The 20,284-nt window shown below is 40.7% G+C and overlaps 1 protein-coding gene across 7 annotated transcripts in view; it reads left to right on the top strand.

Moving 5' to 3' along the window:
* The first annotated feature begins 7,973 nt into the window (after positions 1 to 7,973).
* CDADC1 (cytidine and dCMP deaminase domain containing 1) overlaps positions 7,974 to 20,284 on the top strand; it is an 80,963-nt gene continuing 68,652 nt past the window's right edge. For 4 of the 7 annotated variants that reach the window (XM_087814341.1, XM_087814340.1, XM_016205448.2 and 1 more), the window contains exons 1-3: positions 7,974 to 8,090; positions 8,851 to 8,945; positions 18,696 to 18,770. In XM_087814341.1, the coding sequence (XP_087670467.1) occupies positions 8,009 to 8,090; positions 8,851 to 8,945; positions 18,696 to 18,770 (252 nt within the window). In that variant the 5' untranslated portion in view covers positions 7,974 to 8,008. The remainder of the gene's footprint in view (positions 8,091 to 8,850; positions 8,946 to 18,695; positions 18,771 to 20,284) is intronic. The other 3 variants (XM_087814342.1, XM_016205450.2, XM_016205449.2) reach the window with 3 other exon arrangements.

Genomic DNA, 20,284 nt, shown 5'->3' on the forward strand with positions numbered 1-20,284 from the left:
TTATTTTTAATCAATACTCTTACCAGTTTTGTGGTAGGCAGTTAGACAGACATGAACAGAGCAAGAATGATGAGCCAAGTACAGAAGGCTACTAGGGTGGAAAGCCCTGGGTGCCTAGCAATGGACAACTGTAAGGTGGGACCTTGGCCCCAGGGTGGCCTTTCCTCCTCTAGCATATTGCTGGTCTAGAGGTTTGGACCCCTGACCTTTTCTCCCTAGAGATAACATCTAGGCCTCAGTTGTCTTTCAGCTCCAGGCCCAGAAGAGCAGCAAAATCAGACAAGCAACCCCTTGGCTGACCTCAGGGCCAACTGCATTGGATAATGACCCCCAGCCCTGGTGCCAACATATCAATCTGTGGAGACCTCACCCTGAAAGGACACATCTGGAAAGCTGCTAAATATTATAATGAGCTCTTCCCCTGGGACCTCCCCTAAGATCTACCCTTAAAACCCTTAGGATGGAGGACCCAGTGCACTCTCCCTCCTGGGAGCACACCCTCACATTTCCCTCTCCCTTTTCTTTCCCTTCCCCACAGGTGAGTTAACATTCGCTTCCTCAGTCCCAAGCTCTAAGGGCCCTTCCTTTACCTCTATAACTTGCTTCCTAAGCCCATTTCTTCTACAAATGACTTCTTCCACCTCTGTAATTTACCAAATAAATGTTCTCTTATAGTTGGAGTCTTGGCTCTGAATTCTTTCTTAGCCAGAACCCAAGTACTGAGGTTGCTGAACCCAGGTCCAGTCTGACCCCACCAGTCAAACTCCTTTGATTGGGTTTTGATGCACACAGACATATGGACCCCTTTAGTCTGGTAACATAATGTGTCACTTAGCATGTGGATTATTTTGACTTTAAGGTAAACAAGGCTCAGCAGATTCAGGAAAAGCTTTTTACCTCCCCCTGAGCTGCCTAAAGAGATTTAAAAAAGGAACCTGTATTGGAAAGAGAGCTATATTTCCAGAAAAACTTTTTCATCTGAGAGACTTATCTGCATGGCAGGGCAAATATTTGCTTACCAAAAATTTGCTGTTCTTATCTTTCTGTGAATTGCCTTCCTCCTTTTTGAAGCCCCAGACCCCCTACCTTAGCTCAGAATGGCAGATAAGCCTCAATTGTCTGGCTGCCTTTGAGTCTCATGTTGTTTGGGGCAGAAATATTAATCATGCTCTGTTGACTGTAATTGTTATCTATAGTTATAAGAAATATTAATCATGTTCTGTTAACTGTGATTGTTCTGTTCTAATTAGAAAAAGCACTTTCTAACCTGGCTGGGAGTTGTATGCCCCAGGACATGGGAGTTGACCTTGGAATGTGAGCCATTCTCCTTAAGCAGCTGCCTACCACCATGGAGAGATTAACAACCTTGTTGCAAAACCAAAGGAGTCCTGGAGGTGCCTCATGGATTTGCAAACCCTCAGCCCATATCCCCTCCATCTGGAGGTGCCCCACCCTTTTGCAACCCCCAGCCCACATTTGCATTTCCTGTAACCTGTAAACCATTATTCCCATGCTTATTCCTTTTTCCCACTTCCCAATGTAATTTTTGTCCTTCTACCTAATATAAGGAACTGGCTTAGGAGGGGCTGGTTAGAGCAGATTTTATGTGGACAAATCCCTCTGCTCTCCCATTTTGCCAGCAATAATGGAATAAAACACTCATATATAATTCAACCTTGTTTCTGCTTAATTAGCTGAAGCAGCAACAGGTAGCCCAGACCCATTGTGTCTGGTTTCAATATCTTTGTGGGGCTCCCTTACATACCTATTTAAAATTGTTTTTCTTTTGTTAGTCTCTTTTATTACAGTCAGGACAGCCAAGAACCTAGCAGAGTAGAGGGAAAATTGTTTTTCTTCCCCTTCAGTATTAGCTGTTTTACTTAGTTCTTTCCTGTCCACACATTTAAATCACTGTTCCTCAAATACACTCTAAACTAAGGCTCACTGCCACATGCTAACCTGACTAGCTCAGGGAAAGCTTATGTGGCAGGCTTTCAAACTCAGAGACCTAAAGTAACCCACAAAGGATGGTCTGAAATTAAAACTTTTATTTTTATTTTTTAAATATATCTTTATTGATTTCAGAGAGAGGAAAGGAGAGGGAGAGAGAGAGATAGAAACATCAATGATGAGAAAGTCATTGATCAGCTGCCTGCTGCACGCCCCCCACTGGGGATCGAGCCCGCAACCCAGGCATGTGCCCTGACCAGGAATCGAACCCCGATTGCCTGGATCCTAGGTTGACGCTCAACCACTGAGCCACGCCCGGCCAGGCTGAAATTAAAACTTTTTAACTAAAAAGCAGTTTATGGTGGGTAGTCATGTCCTAGGTTGCTATCTTCCCTGATAAAGGTCAATCTTTACCTTAATTGAGCCTATCTATTATCTTTTTGCATCTACGATAACATAATGTTGGAGTGTTCAAAGTAATTTTCCTTTTCCTGGATCCCTCAAAGCACAGTTCTGCTGAGACCACAAATTCCCTTATTGTTATTGAGTTAATTGTTGACTATTCACTATCCTGCGCCCACCTAAGTAAAAGAAGTAAAAGAAGTGTTTCTATCATTTTACTTTTTATCCAATTCCAGAGGTTTCCCCACTTAGCTTTCTCCTGTCTCCCTTATCTATCACCAATGGATTTCATGTAACCCACTTACATCGTTTCTTTTGATTGTAATGTATAAAACAAAGTGCAAAACTGCCATTCTCTGGAACATTATCTCAATCCATTGAGATTCTGCTTCCTGGCATGGTGTTGACAGCTTGACTCAAATCAAGTCACAAAAATTCTTCACAGGTTTGAATGCTTCTTAAGTTAACGGGAGTTTTCATCAACTATGAGTTAAATAAGGAGGAGTTAATTGAATTGTTTTGGAAGTCAGTCACACTCATTCATTTGCACATTGTCTATGGCTGCTTTTGTGACATATGATCATTCAAATGGCCCACAAAGCCTAAAATATTTATTATCTGCCCATTCCAGAAAAAGTTGGTCAACCCTGAGCTAAATAAAACTTTGATACCTGCTCCTTAAATAGTATGAAAAATTTCCTTTTAAACATCAGTTAATGATGGTAGGTGATGTGATCTAAAAAAGTACTTGGTAAAAGCAGTTCTACAGAGGGTTAAAATGCTACTGGAAAATACCATGGACTCTGAATCTCTAGGGGATAGACCCAGGAATCCAGGTTTTAAAATAGTCTCTGGGTGACTCTTATGCTTGGGCAAGTTTGAGACCCACTGGACTCCTCTGGTCTAGCTGAGTGGTTCTGTACAGACTCTGACTACATAGGTCTGAAGTGGGGCCCAAGACTCTGCATTTCTAACAATCTTCTGAGTGATGTTGATGTAGGTGGTCCAAGGGCCTTAGTTTCCTAACCTGTAAAATGGAAATGATAGGTCTGGCGTGGCTCAGCGTTGAGCGTCGACCTAGGATCCAGGTGATTGGGGTTCGATTTCCGGTCAGGGCACATGCCCAGGTTGTGTGCAGGAGGCAGCTGATCAATGACTCTCTCAGCATTGATGTTTTTATCTCTCTCTCTCCCTCTCCTTTCCTCTTTCTGAAATCAATAAAGATAAATATTTTTTTTAAATCTGTTTCACAAAATTGCTGTGAGTATTAAATGAAGTAATGTACATTTATATCTTACTCCCACCCCTTTCAAGCTGTATCTGCTTGAGCAAGTTACCCAGTGTCTGGGTTTCTATAGGTAGAGATAAAGATAATAATAGCTATTTCATAATGTTGCTGAAAGGTATTAATGAGATAACATATGTAAAGTAGCTAGAACAGAGCCTAGAACATAGTAAATGCTCAATAAAATAAGATACTATTATTACTATTATTATTGTTACATAAGGTGTCTGGTGCATTGCAGATATTTCACCAGTGATAGTTCTCTCTCTATTCCCTCTCTTTCTGTCCTCTCATCCCTACTCCTCCCTCTAGTCCCTTCTGTCCATTTCTAACATGTCTAATTACAGACCCTCTTCAGGAATGCTGATTCAGAAATACCCAAACCCAGCCCAAAGGGCGCCACACAAATGGGGATCCAAAAAGAGCTTGGGTGGTGTCCAGGCCCATCTGCCCACCCCCTTTTGGGTGGCCTTGTAACAGAGTGCCTCAGGACAACATAGGACGTGGGCTTGCCAGTCCTTCCCACCTCGCGGAGCACAGACATTCTCAGGGTTCCTGGATGTTCTTACTTTGTAGTACATTAATCTCCGTGGACCAAGTTTACTTTTCTGCGGACGCTATTATTTTTCTGAGGATGCTGCTGGCGCTACTGCATTTGGGAAAATATATGGAAAGCCTGAGAAGTCATTTCTCTTTGTCAGCACTCTCCTTCATAACAAAGTACATGTTCCATGAAGGGAGTCTGGATTTTGTTTCAGGCTTCTCTTTGCTTCCTCAGGGTTTAAGTGCTGCCAGGAACTGCCTTCTGAGAATTTTTTAGGAAATCTTAATTTCTGGATTCATGATGATGTATGGTTACAGCTTTGGCCGAAATGACTAAATAAGAGCTAATCCTGCCCACAAGGGTGCACTGGCCACCTTACCTCCATAGAAGACATGGTCACTGGTCATGGTGGGCCTTCCACATAGAAAAGCAGACCTGACTGTGTGTTGTACATTTTCATCTATAAGCCTGTATCAACAAATCCAGCATAGGTACCTTGTCTGTATGATCAGCTCCATGGGACCTCAGTTTGTTTTGTAAGAAAATTCTGTCCAAATAAACACACTGCTAGGACAATATTCCCAACCAACAGGACCTAGAATAAAAGGTGAAAATTTGGGTTATCTATAGAGAATAGCAAATGAAACACAAAGTGGGGATGGACAATAATTAATGATATTGAGCACCAATTCTTTGCCACATCCTGTGCTATTTGGGATCATTTAATAAAAAACATGAAAACCATATTTTCCTTTCCCCTCCCTTTCCTTGGAGACAAAAAGAGCTGTGGAGGCCACAGTAGAGGGACTGGGAAGCTAAGGTGTGCTAGGGAGATTTGTCAGATACAAGTAAATGGTGGGAGGGATAAGAAAAAACTGTATTAAGAATAATGTGAGTCAGGTTTCTTGCTGTTGAGGAAGAGATTTACCAAAATGGCAAGGGGAAAGGCTACAAATAACGCTGATGTGCTGGACTAGAATTGAAGCCATCAGTGTGAACTCTTTTAGAGAAATAGCTAGCTATTGAAAGAGATAGTTATATGATTGAAGGTATATGTGTATTTGTAGATATGTGTAAGATATGTGCATCTACATATACACATATAAATATATTTTTAGATCTATCCTTTCAGTAGCAATGAGCACACTTACTGCCCAGATCTTAGTTTTTAAATATTAAGAGGAACCAGGGCTCCTTGGGGAAATGGTTGATTCCAGGTCTGGGGTAGGGAATGTACAAGATGATGCTGGAGCACCTTGTTGAATCAGAAGGTCAGGAAGTGTCAAAGAATGATGGGACATGTCAACATGATAAAGAGGTAACTTAAAGGGGATTTCATCAGCTAAATATGGGACAATTTGAGCATTAAAATAAATGATAACAGATTACAACTCATTGAATAAAATAGGAATTAACAAGTCCATACTGATATCAATGAGTGAATGAGGAAGAAGGAAATGTTTTTCCTTGTAGTAGAATGACAACTGCTAGAGGTAGAAGGAATAATGGAAATATGGAAATAGGAAGTCGCACTGGACACCATTACAATGGTGGTTAATGCATGTGGGAATTATCAACAGATGCTGAAGTTGGTGCATGGAGGTTTAATGGGTATAGGATATTGGCATAGACTGGGGAGTACCTCCCCACAAAGGGATAAAGAATAACTTCAAGTTAGAAACCTGAGAGGCACTAACTTCCCAGATGATCAAGGCATCACCAGTGGTAGGGTGTGTTAAGACTGAGTTGCTTCCTGATGTGATGCATGGAATGTATCACTTCTGTCACATTCCCACTAAGAATGGATGGCCTGAGTCTGGTTGTGGGAAAACCTCAGAATGACCCTAGTTGAGAGAAATCTTACAGAATGAAAGGCCTGTACCCTTTAAAAAACTGTTAATGTTGTGAAACAGAGGGAAAGGCTGAGGAAATGTTTCAGGTAGAAGGAAACTAACAAGATACAAAACTTAAGTTTTTCTGGATGAAATGCCAAAACAATGAAAATGACACATGTTGAAACACTTCAAAATTTGAGTGGGGTCTGTGGATTGCATAGTAGTATCCACTCAATGTTGATCTTCTGTTTTGGATGGTTGAATTAGCATGTGTTACAGAGTGTTCTTGTTTTGGAGAAATGCACACTGGAGTTTTTAGGGGGAATTAGGCACAGGATCTGTAACTTGCTCTCAAATGAGAAAAAAAATGGTGGAGGGTATGCAAATGTAAGAGAGAGAGAGAAAGAATAAAAGAGATGGTACAAATGTGGTAAAATGTTGAAAACTGCATATTCTGGAAGAAGAGAATATGGGAGTTCTTCATACTGACAAGACTGATGCATGTCCTTCAAACAGGACTGGACTATACATCCCACCTCACTGATGTCTGGCTTGCCATGTGACTTGCTCTGAGTCATCACTTAGCTCTGCCATCTCTTTTCCTTCTGTCAGGAGAAAAGAATATCCAGACAGAGGCTGCTCATTTAGTCTGGATTCCAAAACAATCCATAGGCATGTTAGCATATACAGCCGTCAGAGCAGAAGCCTGGCTGGCCACTCTGGAGGAGCAGGCCAGGCAGGTGCACCAGGGTCCAGGGGTGCCCCACTGATTCCAACTGGCTCCTCCAAATGTGTGGGACTGTGTCCAACACAGGGAGGCAGGCCAAGGGCTGTGGCATCTCCAGGCTTCCTGATGGCAGATCCTGCAGCCTCCCTCCCCTCTCCCCTAGGCTGTCAGGGAGGAGTGTGGAGTCTCCCACATTGGCCAAGATGGGCAGGGGGAGGCTGTTACATAGAGCTTGACCGAAGCTCGATAGTGTTAAAACTCAATTTTGAAGCAGCATGGTGACTAGATGTTTCAGCTCCAGCTGGAAGAAAAAAGTCTTCAGTCTTCCATGGAAAGGGAAAGCGCACTCTGAGCCAGAGGGGGAGCTGACTTTCAGAGACACACGTCTCTGCCCCAGGTCCCTGATTGCGAAGGAGGGCTTCAAATCTTCACAGCTTGTGTACCCCCAAAAAGCACTGTCCTGATTGCTCAGTGAAAATGCTAATAGAGATACAGTTGCACAGCACCTATTGGATGGGAAAAGTGTCAGTCTTACTGGTTGAAATATAACTCCAGGAGCTCCTTTGTAAGGACTGGGTCAGACAGCAGGCACGCAGTGCAGGAGTGCAGGCATCGCCTGAAGCCCATCGCCCGAGGCCCCCTTTAGAAATGGCTGCCACCACGAGCCCTCCTCAGTAGGTATCTTCTTTCTCAGGCTCCACAAAACAGAACATCCCAATGGTGGTCCTGGCATCAGGGTCCCCAGCACCAGCCAATCTCTAATGGTAACAACTACCTGGCCCCCCAGCTCCCACCCCTTTCTCTTTGGTGAGTCTCTAAGGCCTTGACCATGACAGACAGGGCAGGGTCCATTTCTATTCCCTCTCTGACCCCAAATCTCAGGTCTGACCAGGCCTCACCACCCAGTCTAACTCTGCGCAACCTGCGATTTCAAACCAAGACACCCTCAAGCAGCCTCACTTCAGCAAAACCAAGAAGACAGCCAAACACCAGAGTCAAAAACCGGCCTCCACAGACTTATGATTGCACAGCGCCTCCTACCCACGCAAGGCCACCCCTGGAACTGCAGCCCCGAGCCACGGTGTCCCCGCCTTGCTATGACGTCACAAAAGCGCCCGGAAGTGGCAGGCGGGCCGCGACGTCATCGGGCTGCGCTGAGTTGGCTTCAGCTGTAGAGCACCTGGGAGGAGGCGGGAGGTGGAGTATGCCAAGATCATGCCTAACGGCGGGAGGCTTTCTGGTCTTCAGAGGCTGCTAGGCTTGGGATGAAAGAAGCAGGGCAGATGCAAAATCTGGAGAACGCGGGGCCTGGGCGGTCAGTCAGCACCCAGACTGACAGCATGACCGGTGAGTGCCTCGGACCCGCTCCCACCACGGCCGTGGGTTGCTCTGCCCTGTGTTCCCGCAGCCCTCCAACTCCAGCTTCCCCACCTTCCTCTTCGCGTGCAGTTCTGCCACTGGGTGTCTCGTCCCGTCCTGGGCGCGTCCCTCATTGGGTCGGCGGAATTCCCTGGCCTGGCTGCACCTGCTTTTGAAGTCGCGCGCTCACTGCCCCTCCGCCCTTAGACTTTTCCTCCCTGGACCTAGAGCTGGGATCTCCGGGAATGACGAGCCTGAAGACTCTCCACGCCGTGCTTTTGACTTGATTTCCAAATTAACCACGCGCCACGCTTTCCTATATTTTAACTGCTTTACCTTCAAAGGTCACCGCATTTTCAGTACCGTGCTGTAACCACTGCCCTTGCTGCAACTCCACAATCTAAAGAAAAGCCTGCTCCTCGATGACTTCAGATGCAAGGACTTTTCATAACTTCCTTTGGATTGTTACCATAGCTAGTACTCCCCCCTCCCCCCCCCCGCCCCGCCCCGCAGCTGTGTGAGGTGTGGAGAAAGGCCCCAACTTTGGAAAGTGCCCGAGGACGTCACCCCAAGTGAGGTGGTGGCCAGTTTCCTGCTAAAAAAGCACTTTGATTCTCTTGTCGTCTTATTCTTTTCCTCCTTCTCCTGCTAAAGTAGTTGAGCTAAAACTGCTGCACTCAAGTGGCATTGAGTTTAGTTTCTATTTTCATCATTAGTAAAATTTTAAAGTGTCTGCCCTCTCTTGTAGGTCAAATACCAAGGCTTTCTAAAGTCAACCTTTTCACACTGCTCAGTCTCTGGATGGAGCTCTTCCCAGCAGAAGCCCAAAGACAAAAATCTCAGGTATATTTTTTCCTTAGATAATTCTAACCATTTAGAAAAGCTATGGTCTAAAACTAGATTTTATTGCTCCAGTTTCTGTCACACTTAAAAACAAACTAAAAAAACCCTTACAATTTGTGAAATATCTTTATGGTTTAGTGTGACATTAGTAACTGTTAGCTCTAGCACTTATCTTTCCAATCTAGAAATAGAACAGTTACCTTTTCTGACTGTGCCATATTTATCATGTATTAATGCTATTTATATATTGATCTGGCCAATCCGATTATTGTCTATACCATATAATTTATCACTCATTGGTATATTGTTTGCATTTCATCTGGGTAGTTTTTCCGCTTTCCTACCAAACTGTAAATTTCTTGAAGATAGAGAACATGCCTTATTTTACCTGGTATAACCCTCAGTATCTACTATTGTAATAGGTAATACATGAATGCTGTTGTTCCATGTAAGTAGTCTCTTTTTTTTGAATCTCAAAAGAGGTGACTGAAACAGGTTAGGAATATATTATAAGAATAATCATAAAAGCCAATGTATTAGAAGTATGTACCTTTTCTTTCTCCCACCCTTAGTGTGGCAGGGTGCTATCTCATCATTTTCCTCTATGTATAGAGAGGCATGGTTCTCACCATTTTGGTTTGGTAGATTTGAAAGTTTAGAATGTTGTAATTAATTTTTAGGGGGGGCCACAGTCATTATGGAATTAGTATAGGTTAAGTTAAGCACTTAAAATATTTTTGGAAACAGAGAAAAAGGGGGGAAATCACCTGAAGTTTCTCACCATTTAACCATATCGGTTTTAACATTTTGGTGCGTTCCTTCAATCTTTTTCTAAGCATAAGGGCTTTTTTCCCCCCTCTTCTTATAAAATTGTTACTGTATTCTGCATATGCTTGTTGAAGTTTCTAACAATCCTGCTAAAGGTTGCTCTAGATTTTCCACAGAAAGACTTTTTTGTAAATCCTTTAATTCCCACAGTACTCTTAATAAGGTAATTCATACTCGCCCTCTTTTTCTTTTTCATTTTTCATGTCTTCTTTACTGTGGATGAAGTTGTGTGCTTGGCACTGGAAATACAGAAAGAAAAGATGTAGTCCTTACTTTCTATTGGGGACAAAAACTAGGCATTTAAACAATTAGATACAATTAGATGGTAGAGTCAAGTATAAAATATAAGCAGACATGTTACCCAGACTGAAGACTGAGGGGCAGACTCTAAATGAGGAAGTGAGGAAAGGGTTGCATTTGCTCTGAGACATGAAGAAAAAGCAGGTGTTTACTGTTCGTACGTGCAGACCCAAGGAAAAACCCTGAGACTGAAAATCTACCTCTGGAAGTAGAGAGCAGGGAAAGACTGAAGAAAGAGACTGGTTGCTCCAGTCTGGTAACTGATATAGTTTATTAAGGGAAACTTACATATGAGGTGTGTCCTGGGCAACTACAGTACAAAATAGATCCCCTCGCTACTCAGCAGGCACCAGAGAATTCTATAAGGTAAAGGGGTGGATAGTCATGGGTACAAGTGTGTGAATGCCACCAGGTATGGAAATTACTTTACGTGCTTGACCAGATCAGGACAACAACCTGTTCCAGGAACCAGCACATGGCAGGGGCAGGGAGCAGGGGAAGAATGCTTATTTATGTCAGAATGAACATGAGTTACCATCAGGTCATCTCTAAGAGGGGTTTTCAGAAAACACCTCTGTTCTGGCCCAGGTCTAGCTTGCAGGACAGACAGTAGCCATGTCATGGAATAGTCTCTCCTCTACATTTACCAAGCCAAGGGACTCCAAATGGAAAAGCTTGGAGGAGTGAGAATTTGTGGTTCACTTTTCAAAAGGTGAAGTTGGGTGGAGTTGTTACCAGCATTGGGGTTCTTGGGTTTCCCAAACTAGAAATCAAAAGGAAACCCCAGAGAAATTTCCAGACACATTTTATTAAACTTATGCTCCAGGACAAGGGAGGCAGCACAGAGAAAATTTCAGAAGGCCCTCTGAACTGATTGGGGGGTCCGGAGGGTTGGCTCTGCTTGCCTGCTTTTATAAGCTGGGGACAAAGCAGGCTTTTGCCAAAAGGTGGGCTTTTTGAATTTTCCATTTTAGGGTTGGTGAATTCCTTTTCCAGCTGCGCTTCTGGTAACAATGCCCATGCCTGCCTTATGGGGGCAAGATGGCATAGTGCTCATTACCACCACCCTAGGAAAGTGGTATAGTGATCAAACCTTGATCAACGGTGCATGCGAGTTAGTAGTTTAAGCAGGCGGTTAGAAGGGAGATAAAATCAGCTACCTCTGTGTTTTTGAGTAGGGAGTGGAGGGATGATGACATTTTTAGGGTCAGCTCATCCGAGGTTTTTTCTGATCTTAACTTGGCTTCCTGGCTACCTGGTGTTCTCCATTCTCGGCCCAAGTCCCTATGCTGTCCTAGAGGGAAGATACGGAGTACAAGCTTGGAAAGGATACAAAAATCACATCATAAAAAACATTTTTGTACTTTTCAAGGGAGTTCAGATTTTATCCTATAAGTATTGGGACTAAATTGAAGAATTTTAACGGGGAATTTAACAGGGAATTTACTTTAAAAAATTATTATTATTTTTTGATGTTGTTGTTAATCCTCACATGAGGATATTTTTCCCATTGCTTTTCAGAGTGAAAGAGAGGGAAGGGGTGGGGAGCATACCCACAACCCAGGTATGTACCCTTGACCGGGAATTGAACCTGCAACCATTTTTTGCACAGGCCAATGCTTTTACTACTGAGTCCACTGGCCAGGGTGGAATTTACTGTTTTTAAATTAAGACTTTATTATTTTAGAGCACTATTAGGTTCACATTAAAATTGAGGGAAAGTACACAGATTCTCCATATACTCCCTGTCCATGAGTAGCCTCCTCCATTATCCACATTCCCCCGAGTGGTACATTTGTTATAGTTAATGAACTAACATTGACGCATCGTGATTACTCAAACTCTATAGTTTACATTTAGGTTCACTCTTGGTATTGTACATTCTACGGATTTGGACAAATGTATAATGACATTTATCCCTTATTATGATGTCATACGGAGCATTTTCATTGGGCTACAAATTCTCTGTGCTCCACTTATTTATTCCTCCCTAACCCCCCACCCCTTACGTTTTTTGTGACTGTTTCCATAGTTTTGTCTTTCCCAGAACATCATATAGTTGTGAATCACACGGTATGTAGCCTTTTCAGACAGGCTTTCACTTAGCACAGTGATTTTCAATTGGTGTGCTTCAAGAGGCACCCTGGTGTGCCACAAGAATTTTAAAAACATGCAATACCTGACTATTTAGTTAGAGGCACTGACCTCTTTTCCCTTAAATTGGCAAATTAAAAAACGACAACCCTGGCCGGTGTGGCTTAGTTGATTGAGAGTTGTCTCATGTACCAAAAGGTCTCTGGTTCCATTCCTGGTCAGGGCACATGCCCTGATTGTGGGCTCGATCCCTGAGGTTGTTCAGGAGGCAGCCAATCGATGTTTTTCTCTCTCTCTCTTCCTTTCTCTCTAAAATCAATAAAAACATATATATTTTTAAAAATGACAACAGCCAACACAATAGCTGTCCAGTGTGACTGAATCAAAATTATACCTATTTTTTTTGTCAGATCTGCAGAAAAGATAATATATTTTTTGGTGTGCTACAGAGTTTTAGTAATTAGTTTATTTGTGCCATGAGATGAAAAAGGTTGAAAATCACTGATTTATCAATATGCATTTTAGGTTTCTTCATGTTTTTTCATGGCTTAATAGCTCATTTCTTTTTAGCACTGAATAAGATTCTGTTGTCTGGATGTACCACAGTTTGTTTATCCGTTCCCCGACTGAAGGACATCTTGGTTACTTCCAAGTTATGGCAGTTATGAATGAAGCTGCTTGAAACATCTCTGTGCAGATTTTGTGTGGACATAAGTTTTCATTTCCTTTGGGTAAATACCAAGGAGCATGATTGCATGGTTGTATGGTAAGAGTATGTATAGTTTTGTAAGAAACAGCCAAACTGTCTTCCAAAGTGGTTGCACCGTTTTGCATTCCCACCAGCAGTGAGTGAGAGTTCCTGTGCCACATCCTCTCCAGCATTTGGTGTTGTCGGTGTTCTGGATTTTGGCCATTCTGGTAGGCATGTAGTGATATCTTGTTGTTTTCATTTGTATCTCCCTGATGACATATGATGTGGTGCATCCTTTTATTTGCCATCTGTATATCTTCTTTGATGAGGTATTTGTTTAGGTCTTTGGCCTATATTTTAGTCACATTGTTTGTTTTATTGTTGAGTTAAAGAGTTCTTTGTATATTTTGGATAACAGTTTTTCATCAGATGCGTGTTTTGCAAATACTTTTTTCTCAGTCTGTGGCTCGTCTTCTCATTCTCTTTACATTGTCTTTTGCAGTACAGTTTATAATTTTAAAGTTTTTTTATTTAATATATTTTTATTGATTTCAGGGAGAGGAAGAGAGATGGAGAAAGAGATAGAAACATCAATGATGGGAGTCATTGACTGGCTGCCTCCTTCACGCCCCCTGCTGTGGATCGAGCCCGAAATCCGGGCATGTTCCCTGACCAGGAATCAAACTGAGATCTCCTGCATCATAGGTCAATGATCAACTGCTGAGCCACACCAGCCAGGCTACAGTTTATAATTTTAATGAAGTCTAGCTTATCATTGATTTCTTTCATGGATCATGCCTTTGGTGTTGTATTTAAAAAGTCATGGTTATACCCAAGGTCATCTAGGTTTTCTTCTATGTTATCTTCTGAACTTTTACAGTTTTGCATTTTACATTTAGGTCTATGATCCACTTTGAGTTAACTTTTGTGAAGGGTGTAAGGTCTGTGTGTACATAGGGAATTTACTTTTTAGGATAAAATGATATAATAGTTTTATTTTCTAATTCCTAGTGAAATGTTTTCTAAATAGTAAGACATTATTAATAATGTTACACATATTTATTCCCTGTTTGTCAACCATTACCCTAACCCCCGCTCTGGCTCTACATATCATTAATGGCTTTGCGAAAACTCTTTATTTCCTTCATGGTCTTGAAGTGCTTTATTCTTTTTACTTCCTGATAGCTTAGTACTATTTTGTGTAAGTAGAAGATTTTCAGGCTGTTGGTTTTTTTGTTTTGTTTTGTTTCTTTGCAAATACAATTTGGTTTTAAGAGACAGATTATAGGCAAATGTTTAGAAATTTAAAACTTTTTAAAAATGCATTTAAAAAGCTGGGTTTGTGAGTGTGAAGGAGGTAAAAACTTTCCTCTGCCCTTCTACATTCTTTCAGCTGGTCTAATAGTCAAATAGACATGAGATGGGTTAACAAGAGATGACGACTAAGTCTAATTATATATATATATGGGAGCCCCACATACATTAGAGTTTCAGAGATAGAAAGGGAAAATGAAGTATATATGATATTCTTAGCTAAGTATGCCATAAGGGGCTTCAGAGGAGAGGAAGGTCATTCTCAGGATGATACGAGAAGATGTTCAGTAATTAGAAGTTTGCCCTGCCCTATAGATTGGGCACAAAAGTTATTTCTGGTGATAACTTGTATGGGCAAGGCCCCTATTTTAAATTCTTTAAGGGAGAGGTAAAAGTTTCTCATGAGCTTGCAGGGTCCATTGCCTTCATTTCAAAATAATTTATATGCCAAAGTGGCACATCTTAGGGAAGCCTGTTCTAAACCCCTTCATTAGAGATTGAGTACTAATTTTGATTTAAAAAAATTTCGATTTATTGATTTTAGAGAGAGGAAGGAAGGGGGGAAGAAAGAGAGAAAGAGAGAGAAACATTGATTTTGTTGTTGTTCACTTATTCATGCAGTCACTGGTTGACTCTTGTATGTGCCCTGACCCAGGATAGAACCTGCCACCTTGGCTTATAGGGATGATGCTCTAACCAACTGAACTACCTGGCCAGGGCGAGTAATAATTTTGAAGAAAGTTTTTTTAATATTAAGATTTGATCTAATTTTAATTTTTTATATTTATTAGTATACTATATATGTATGTGTATATATATATCAGTATGTGTTTATTATCATTTTAATGATTGCATAACAGTCCACTGTATCAGTGCACCATATCTGTTCCCTTATTGCTGGACATTTAAATTGTAATTTTTAACAGTCTTAGTGTGTTAAGTAACAACTATTTGTAAATATAGTAGTCACCCCTTATCCATGGTTTTGCTTCCTGTAGTTTCAATTGCCCATAGTCAACCAAAATTCGAAAATATTAAATGGAAAATTCCAGAAAGAAACAATTTATAAATTTTAAATTGCATGCTATTTTTGAATAGCGTGATGCAATCTCGTACCATCTTGCTCCATCCTGCCCAGGATGTGAATCCAAGCTGCATCTGTTACCTGCCTTTTAGTTACTTAGCCATCTCAGTTATTAGATCAACTATCACAGTATCACAGTGCTTGTGTTCAAATAACCCTTATTTTACTTAATAATGCCATATTCATAATTTTATTATAGTATATTGTTATAATTTTTCTATTTTATTAGTAGTGTTGTTATTAATCCCTTATTGTGTCTAATTTATAAATTAAACTGTATCATAGGTATGTATGTATAGGAAAAAACATAGTAGATATTGGGTTTGCCTGCATCCACTGCGTTCTTGGAACATACCCCTGTGGATAAAAGGGCAACTAAAGTATGACTGATATCTGAGATTTTCTGGGTTTCAAATATATACACTGTATGGGTGCTCCTTGGGGATTTTTCAACAAGGTATCTATATCAAGTATAAAATCTACTAATTTCTAAGAATCCAGTCCAGCCCTGGCTGGGTGGCTCAGTTGGTTGGAGTGTTGTCCCATACATCAAAAGGTTGTGGGTTTGATTTCCAACTGGGGCACATACCTAGGTTGCTAGTTTGATCCGCTGTTGGGCATGTATGCGAGGTAACCTATTGATGTTTCTCTCTCATATTGATGTTTTTTTCTCTCTCCTTTCCCCTCTCTCTCAAATCAATAAAAAACACATCCTTAGGCCCTGGACGGTTTGGCTCAGTAGTTAGAGCATCAGCTTTTGGACTGAAGGGTTGTAGATTCGCTTTCTGGTCAAGGGCACGTACCTCGGTTACAGGTTCATCCCTGGCCCTGGTTGAGGTACATTCGGGAGGCAACCAATAGATGTGTCTCTCTCATATCAATGTTTCTCTCTCTGTCTCTCCCCCTCCCTCCCACTTTCTCTAAAAAATCAATGGAAAAAATATCCTTGGGTGAGGATTAATGAAAACAAAACAAAAAAACGTATCCTCTGCTGAGGATTAAAAAAAAGAAAGAATCCAGTCCAAAAGTAGATAAATGAATGGGAAAGTATCATTTATGAGACTTCTAGGGGGAAAAACACAATTAAAAGTTTGGAATAGAAATCAAGCATTTTTGAAAATGGCTGTATTTTTATTTTATTTTTTATTCATTTTATATTTTATTTTATAATTTAATTTTATTATTTTATTATTTAAGTTTTTAAATGTCTTTATTGATTTCAGAGAGAGGAAGGGAGAGGGAGAGATAGAAACATCAATGATGAGTCATTGATTGGCTACCTCCTGTGCTCCTCCTGGACTGGGGGTCAAGCCTGCAACCTGGGCATGTGCCCTGACCGGGAATCAAACCAAGACCTCTTGGATCTTAGGTCGATGCTCAACCCCTGAGCCATGCCAGCTGGGCAAAAAGGGGCTGTCATTTAAAAATAACCTCTCTTATTGGTTTCATTTTAGTAAACTTAAGAGTATTTAAATTATTTTAATGGCCCAGTGGTTGAGTGTCGATCTAGGAACCAGGAGGTCGCTGGTTTGATTCCCAGTCGGGGTACGTGCCCGGTTGCGGGCTTAATCCCCAGTGGGCGGTGTGGGGGGGGCAGGCAATCAGTGTTTCTCTCTCATCTATGTTTCTAACTCTATCCCCCTCCCTTCCTCTCTCTCTAAAATCAATAAGAAAAGAATTAGAATAACTGCATTGTTCTCTCATTTTTTCTCTACATATTACATATTGTCCCTCTCTCTCATCTCTTCTCATTTTGTCCTGTACTACCTTATTTTCATTATTAAAGGTCTTACTGAACTTTTCCAGAACAGAAGCAGTGTAGCATAATGATTAAGAGAATGGATTTGGGGCTCAGATCCTGGCTTACGTATTTATTAGCTGTGTGACCATGTTCAATTTATTTAATCTCTCTCAGTCATTATTTTCTCATTTGTAAAATGGGAACAATAGTAACTACTTTGTAAAGTTGTGAGGATTAAATGCGATGATAGAGGGCTTGGTACATGGTAAACACAATAAATGTTAGGTACTGTTGTTATTATCACTGATATATCAACACCACTACCACCATCCACACCGCCACATTTCACTATCAACATCATCACTTCCACTTTACATTCTGTTTGAACAGAAACCCCCTTCCCAGGACATGGCTTTTCTTGTAAACTTCTTAGATGTCACTTTTTTTCTAGCATTTGTTTCATAAGACTAAGGTGTCATCATTTACCAAATTTGCTATTCCAGCTTTCAAACTTTCTTCAATTTATTACACATCTCCCCTACTTTGGGGCTCACAGAATTCTGCTTTATCACCCTGTCTTAATCATCTACTCACTTCATATTCACGTACCCTTGTTCATAAATCATAAGCTCTGTAAGGGCTACATCCTGAACAACTAGGTCTATGATTAAGACCTAAAAAGGGTTCAATAAATATTTGTTGAGTTAATAAATAAAGGAGTTTGTTCCCTAGCTCAAAACTTTCTACTTCAAGTTTTACTTTTAGAGGGGACTTATGGACATCTCTATATTAGTGTCCTATTGCTGCTGTAACAAATTACCACAAAGTTGGTGGCTTAAAACAACACATATTTATTATCTTAAAGTTCTAGAGATCAGAAGTCCAAAATGGGTCTCACTGAGCTAAAATAAAAATGTTGGCAAGCTGCATTCCTTCTGGAAGCTCTAGTAGAATCCATTTTCTTGCCTTTTCCAACTTTTAGAGGCTGCCTTCATGCCTTGGATCATGGACCTCTTCCTCCATCTTCAAAGCCAGCAATGGCCAGGCCAAGTCTTATGTTTCACCACTCTGACACTGACTCTCCTGCCTCCCTCTCACTAAAAAGGACCCTTGTGATTACATTGGGTCCACCCATGTAATCCAGGATAATCTCCCTATCTGAAGTTCAGATGATTAGCAGCCTTAATTAGCAGCCTTAATTCCATCTGCAATCTTGCCATGGTAATATAACATAGCCCCAGTCTCAGGGATTGGGACAGGAAGGTCTTTGGGAGACCACTATTCTGCCTACCATAATCCACTTCTAATTGCTTTTTCTACATAGTTTCTTCCCAAATCTAGTTAATTTACCACTATTCCCCTTTTGTCATTCTTAGCCATGGCCATACTCTAGACTTTTCCATTGCTCAAAGCTGCCCCAACTCTGAAATCTTAAACTACAGATTTTTATTTTCTGACCACAATTTCTTGTCCCTCTATGCTTTGGAATCATATGCAGGGGCCAGAATAAAAAGGCCTTATTTATTAGGTTAAGCAGTCTGAACATGAACCTGAACAAAGTAGGAAGTAATGCAGAGTTTCATCAAGAAAAATGTGAATAGTCCAAAGCCAAGGGAACCAGATTTTAAATAGAATATATTGAATTAGTCATGCATCTTATGTACTAATCTTTTCCCCCCTTAATCTGCTTTTAATTAGGACAAGGAAGAGGGAAAGCATAGACCCTTAGGAGATAATGAAGAGATGACCAGAGTATCTACTGACAAAAAACAGGTGAATTTTTATGATTGTTTAAAAAAGACATATGTTCATAATAAAGCAAAAGGAATGGTATAAAGTCGAATAAAAGTTCCTCTTATACTCAAGTTCCCTATTTCCACTTCCAAAGGAGTTTCTTGTATACTCTTCTAAAAATTTTCTGTGTATTTGCAGGATTATATGTCTCTCATAAAAAAACAAAAACAAAAACTAGATTATTCTATAATCTCCTACATCTTCCTTCTAAAAAACATTTTCCACCTTTAACTTATAACACATTCCCATATTGGTTTATATGTGTTGAGGAACTCTTCCATGATTCTTTCAAATTCCAAAATTTTGCTGGTTTAAAGAATTCAATGCCCTAACTGCTCTTTACCTAGGCCATTTCTCAGAGTTGCTTTTGTAACAAGCAACCTTGAGGGTTTAGGTAATGTCTCCCTCTGGTACTAAGACTGTGTTTGCTTACTGCCTGGGATAAAACAACAGAATCCCCAAGCACAGTGTTCCTCTCCTATAACATAACCTACTTTGTGTACAGGAGTCCATCTGAGCTGCTTTGCCTGACCCATGTAGGATTTGTGGGCAGAGGAAACCATTGCAAACATGATACTCATGCTGCTTGCTGAGCTGTGAATGGTATAGTGTCTTGTCTCGACCCAGGAGTTTCATGTCTTCTGCTAGCGTCCATGAAACAGTAACAGGCTAACTTACTGGCTTATAGGAAGGGTCAGATCAAAGCCCTGACCTGACAAGATGAACCTGTTCTTTTTAACATTGCATAGTATATCCTTGTTATTTAATCTTTTGCATTTTTCAGAGAGATCCTAATTCATCGGATGTGGAGTGGAGAAAAAACATATTTTTTAAAAGCTTTGATGATTCTCATGGAAATTTTCTAAAATGCCCAACAAGAATATAGAAATTATTTGTCTCAGAATATTTAGGTGCTTTTTATTATAAGAAAGGCAAAGGTAAAAAAGTAGTGATGCACCAATTAAGTAAATACGCTAGTTCATATATAAAATAGACTGCCCTCTTTTGCCTATGTGTTAATTTAAAACTCTGTGACTAGGGTTATGTGGATGACTTGCCAAGCTGTTAGTGAAGGGAAGTAAAATGAGGATCCAGAATAGCGATTCACTCTAAAGATTGAGTCGTCTGTGAGTTTCTGCAAATTGCAATAAGTGTAAGTGCTGAAATAAAATGCACCGTAGGCTTTTATTTGCTTTGTTTTAAATTTGTGATGAAAAAAAAAATCTTTGTCTCAAACTTGATATTTGGCCTTAGCTAGAAACAGAATGAAAAAAAAAATTTTTTTCCTGAGGTAAAAAGAACTCTAGGCAAAAAAGTGATAAAGGATTCCAAGATGGTGGCAGATTAAGTGGAAGCTACGCTGATATTTTCCCAGGACAAAACTGGAATTATAACTAAAATATAGAAAAATCATCCTGAATAGCCAACTGAAGACTAGCTGGAGAGAACCCTTATAACCAAGTATGTAAAGTGGAGACCAAATCGAGACTGGT

This window comes from Miniopterus natalensis, chromosome 2 (assembly GCF_054644295.1).
Source record: "Miniopterus natalensis isolate mMinNat1 chromosome 2, mMinNat1.hap1, whole genome shotgun sequence".
NCBI classification, from domain to species: Eukaryota; Metazoa; Chordata; class Mammalia; order Chiroptera; family Miniopteridae; genus Miniopterus; species Miniopterus natalensis.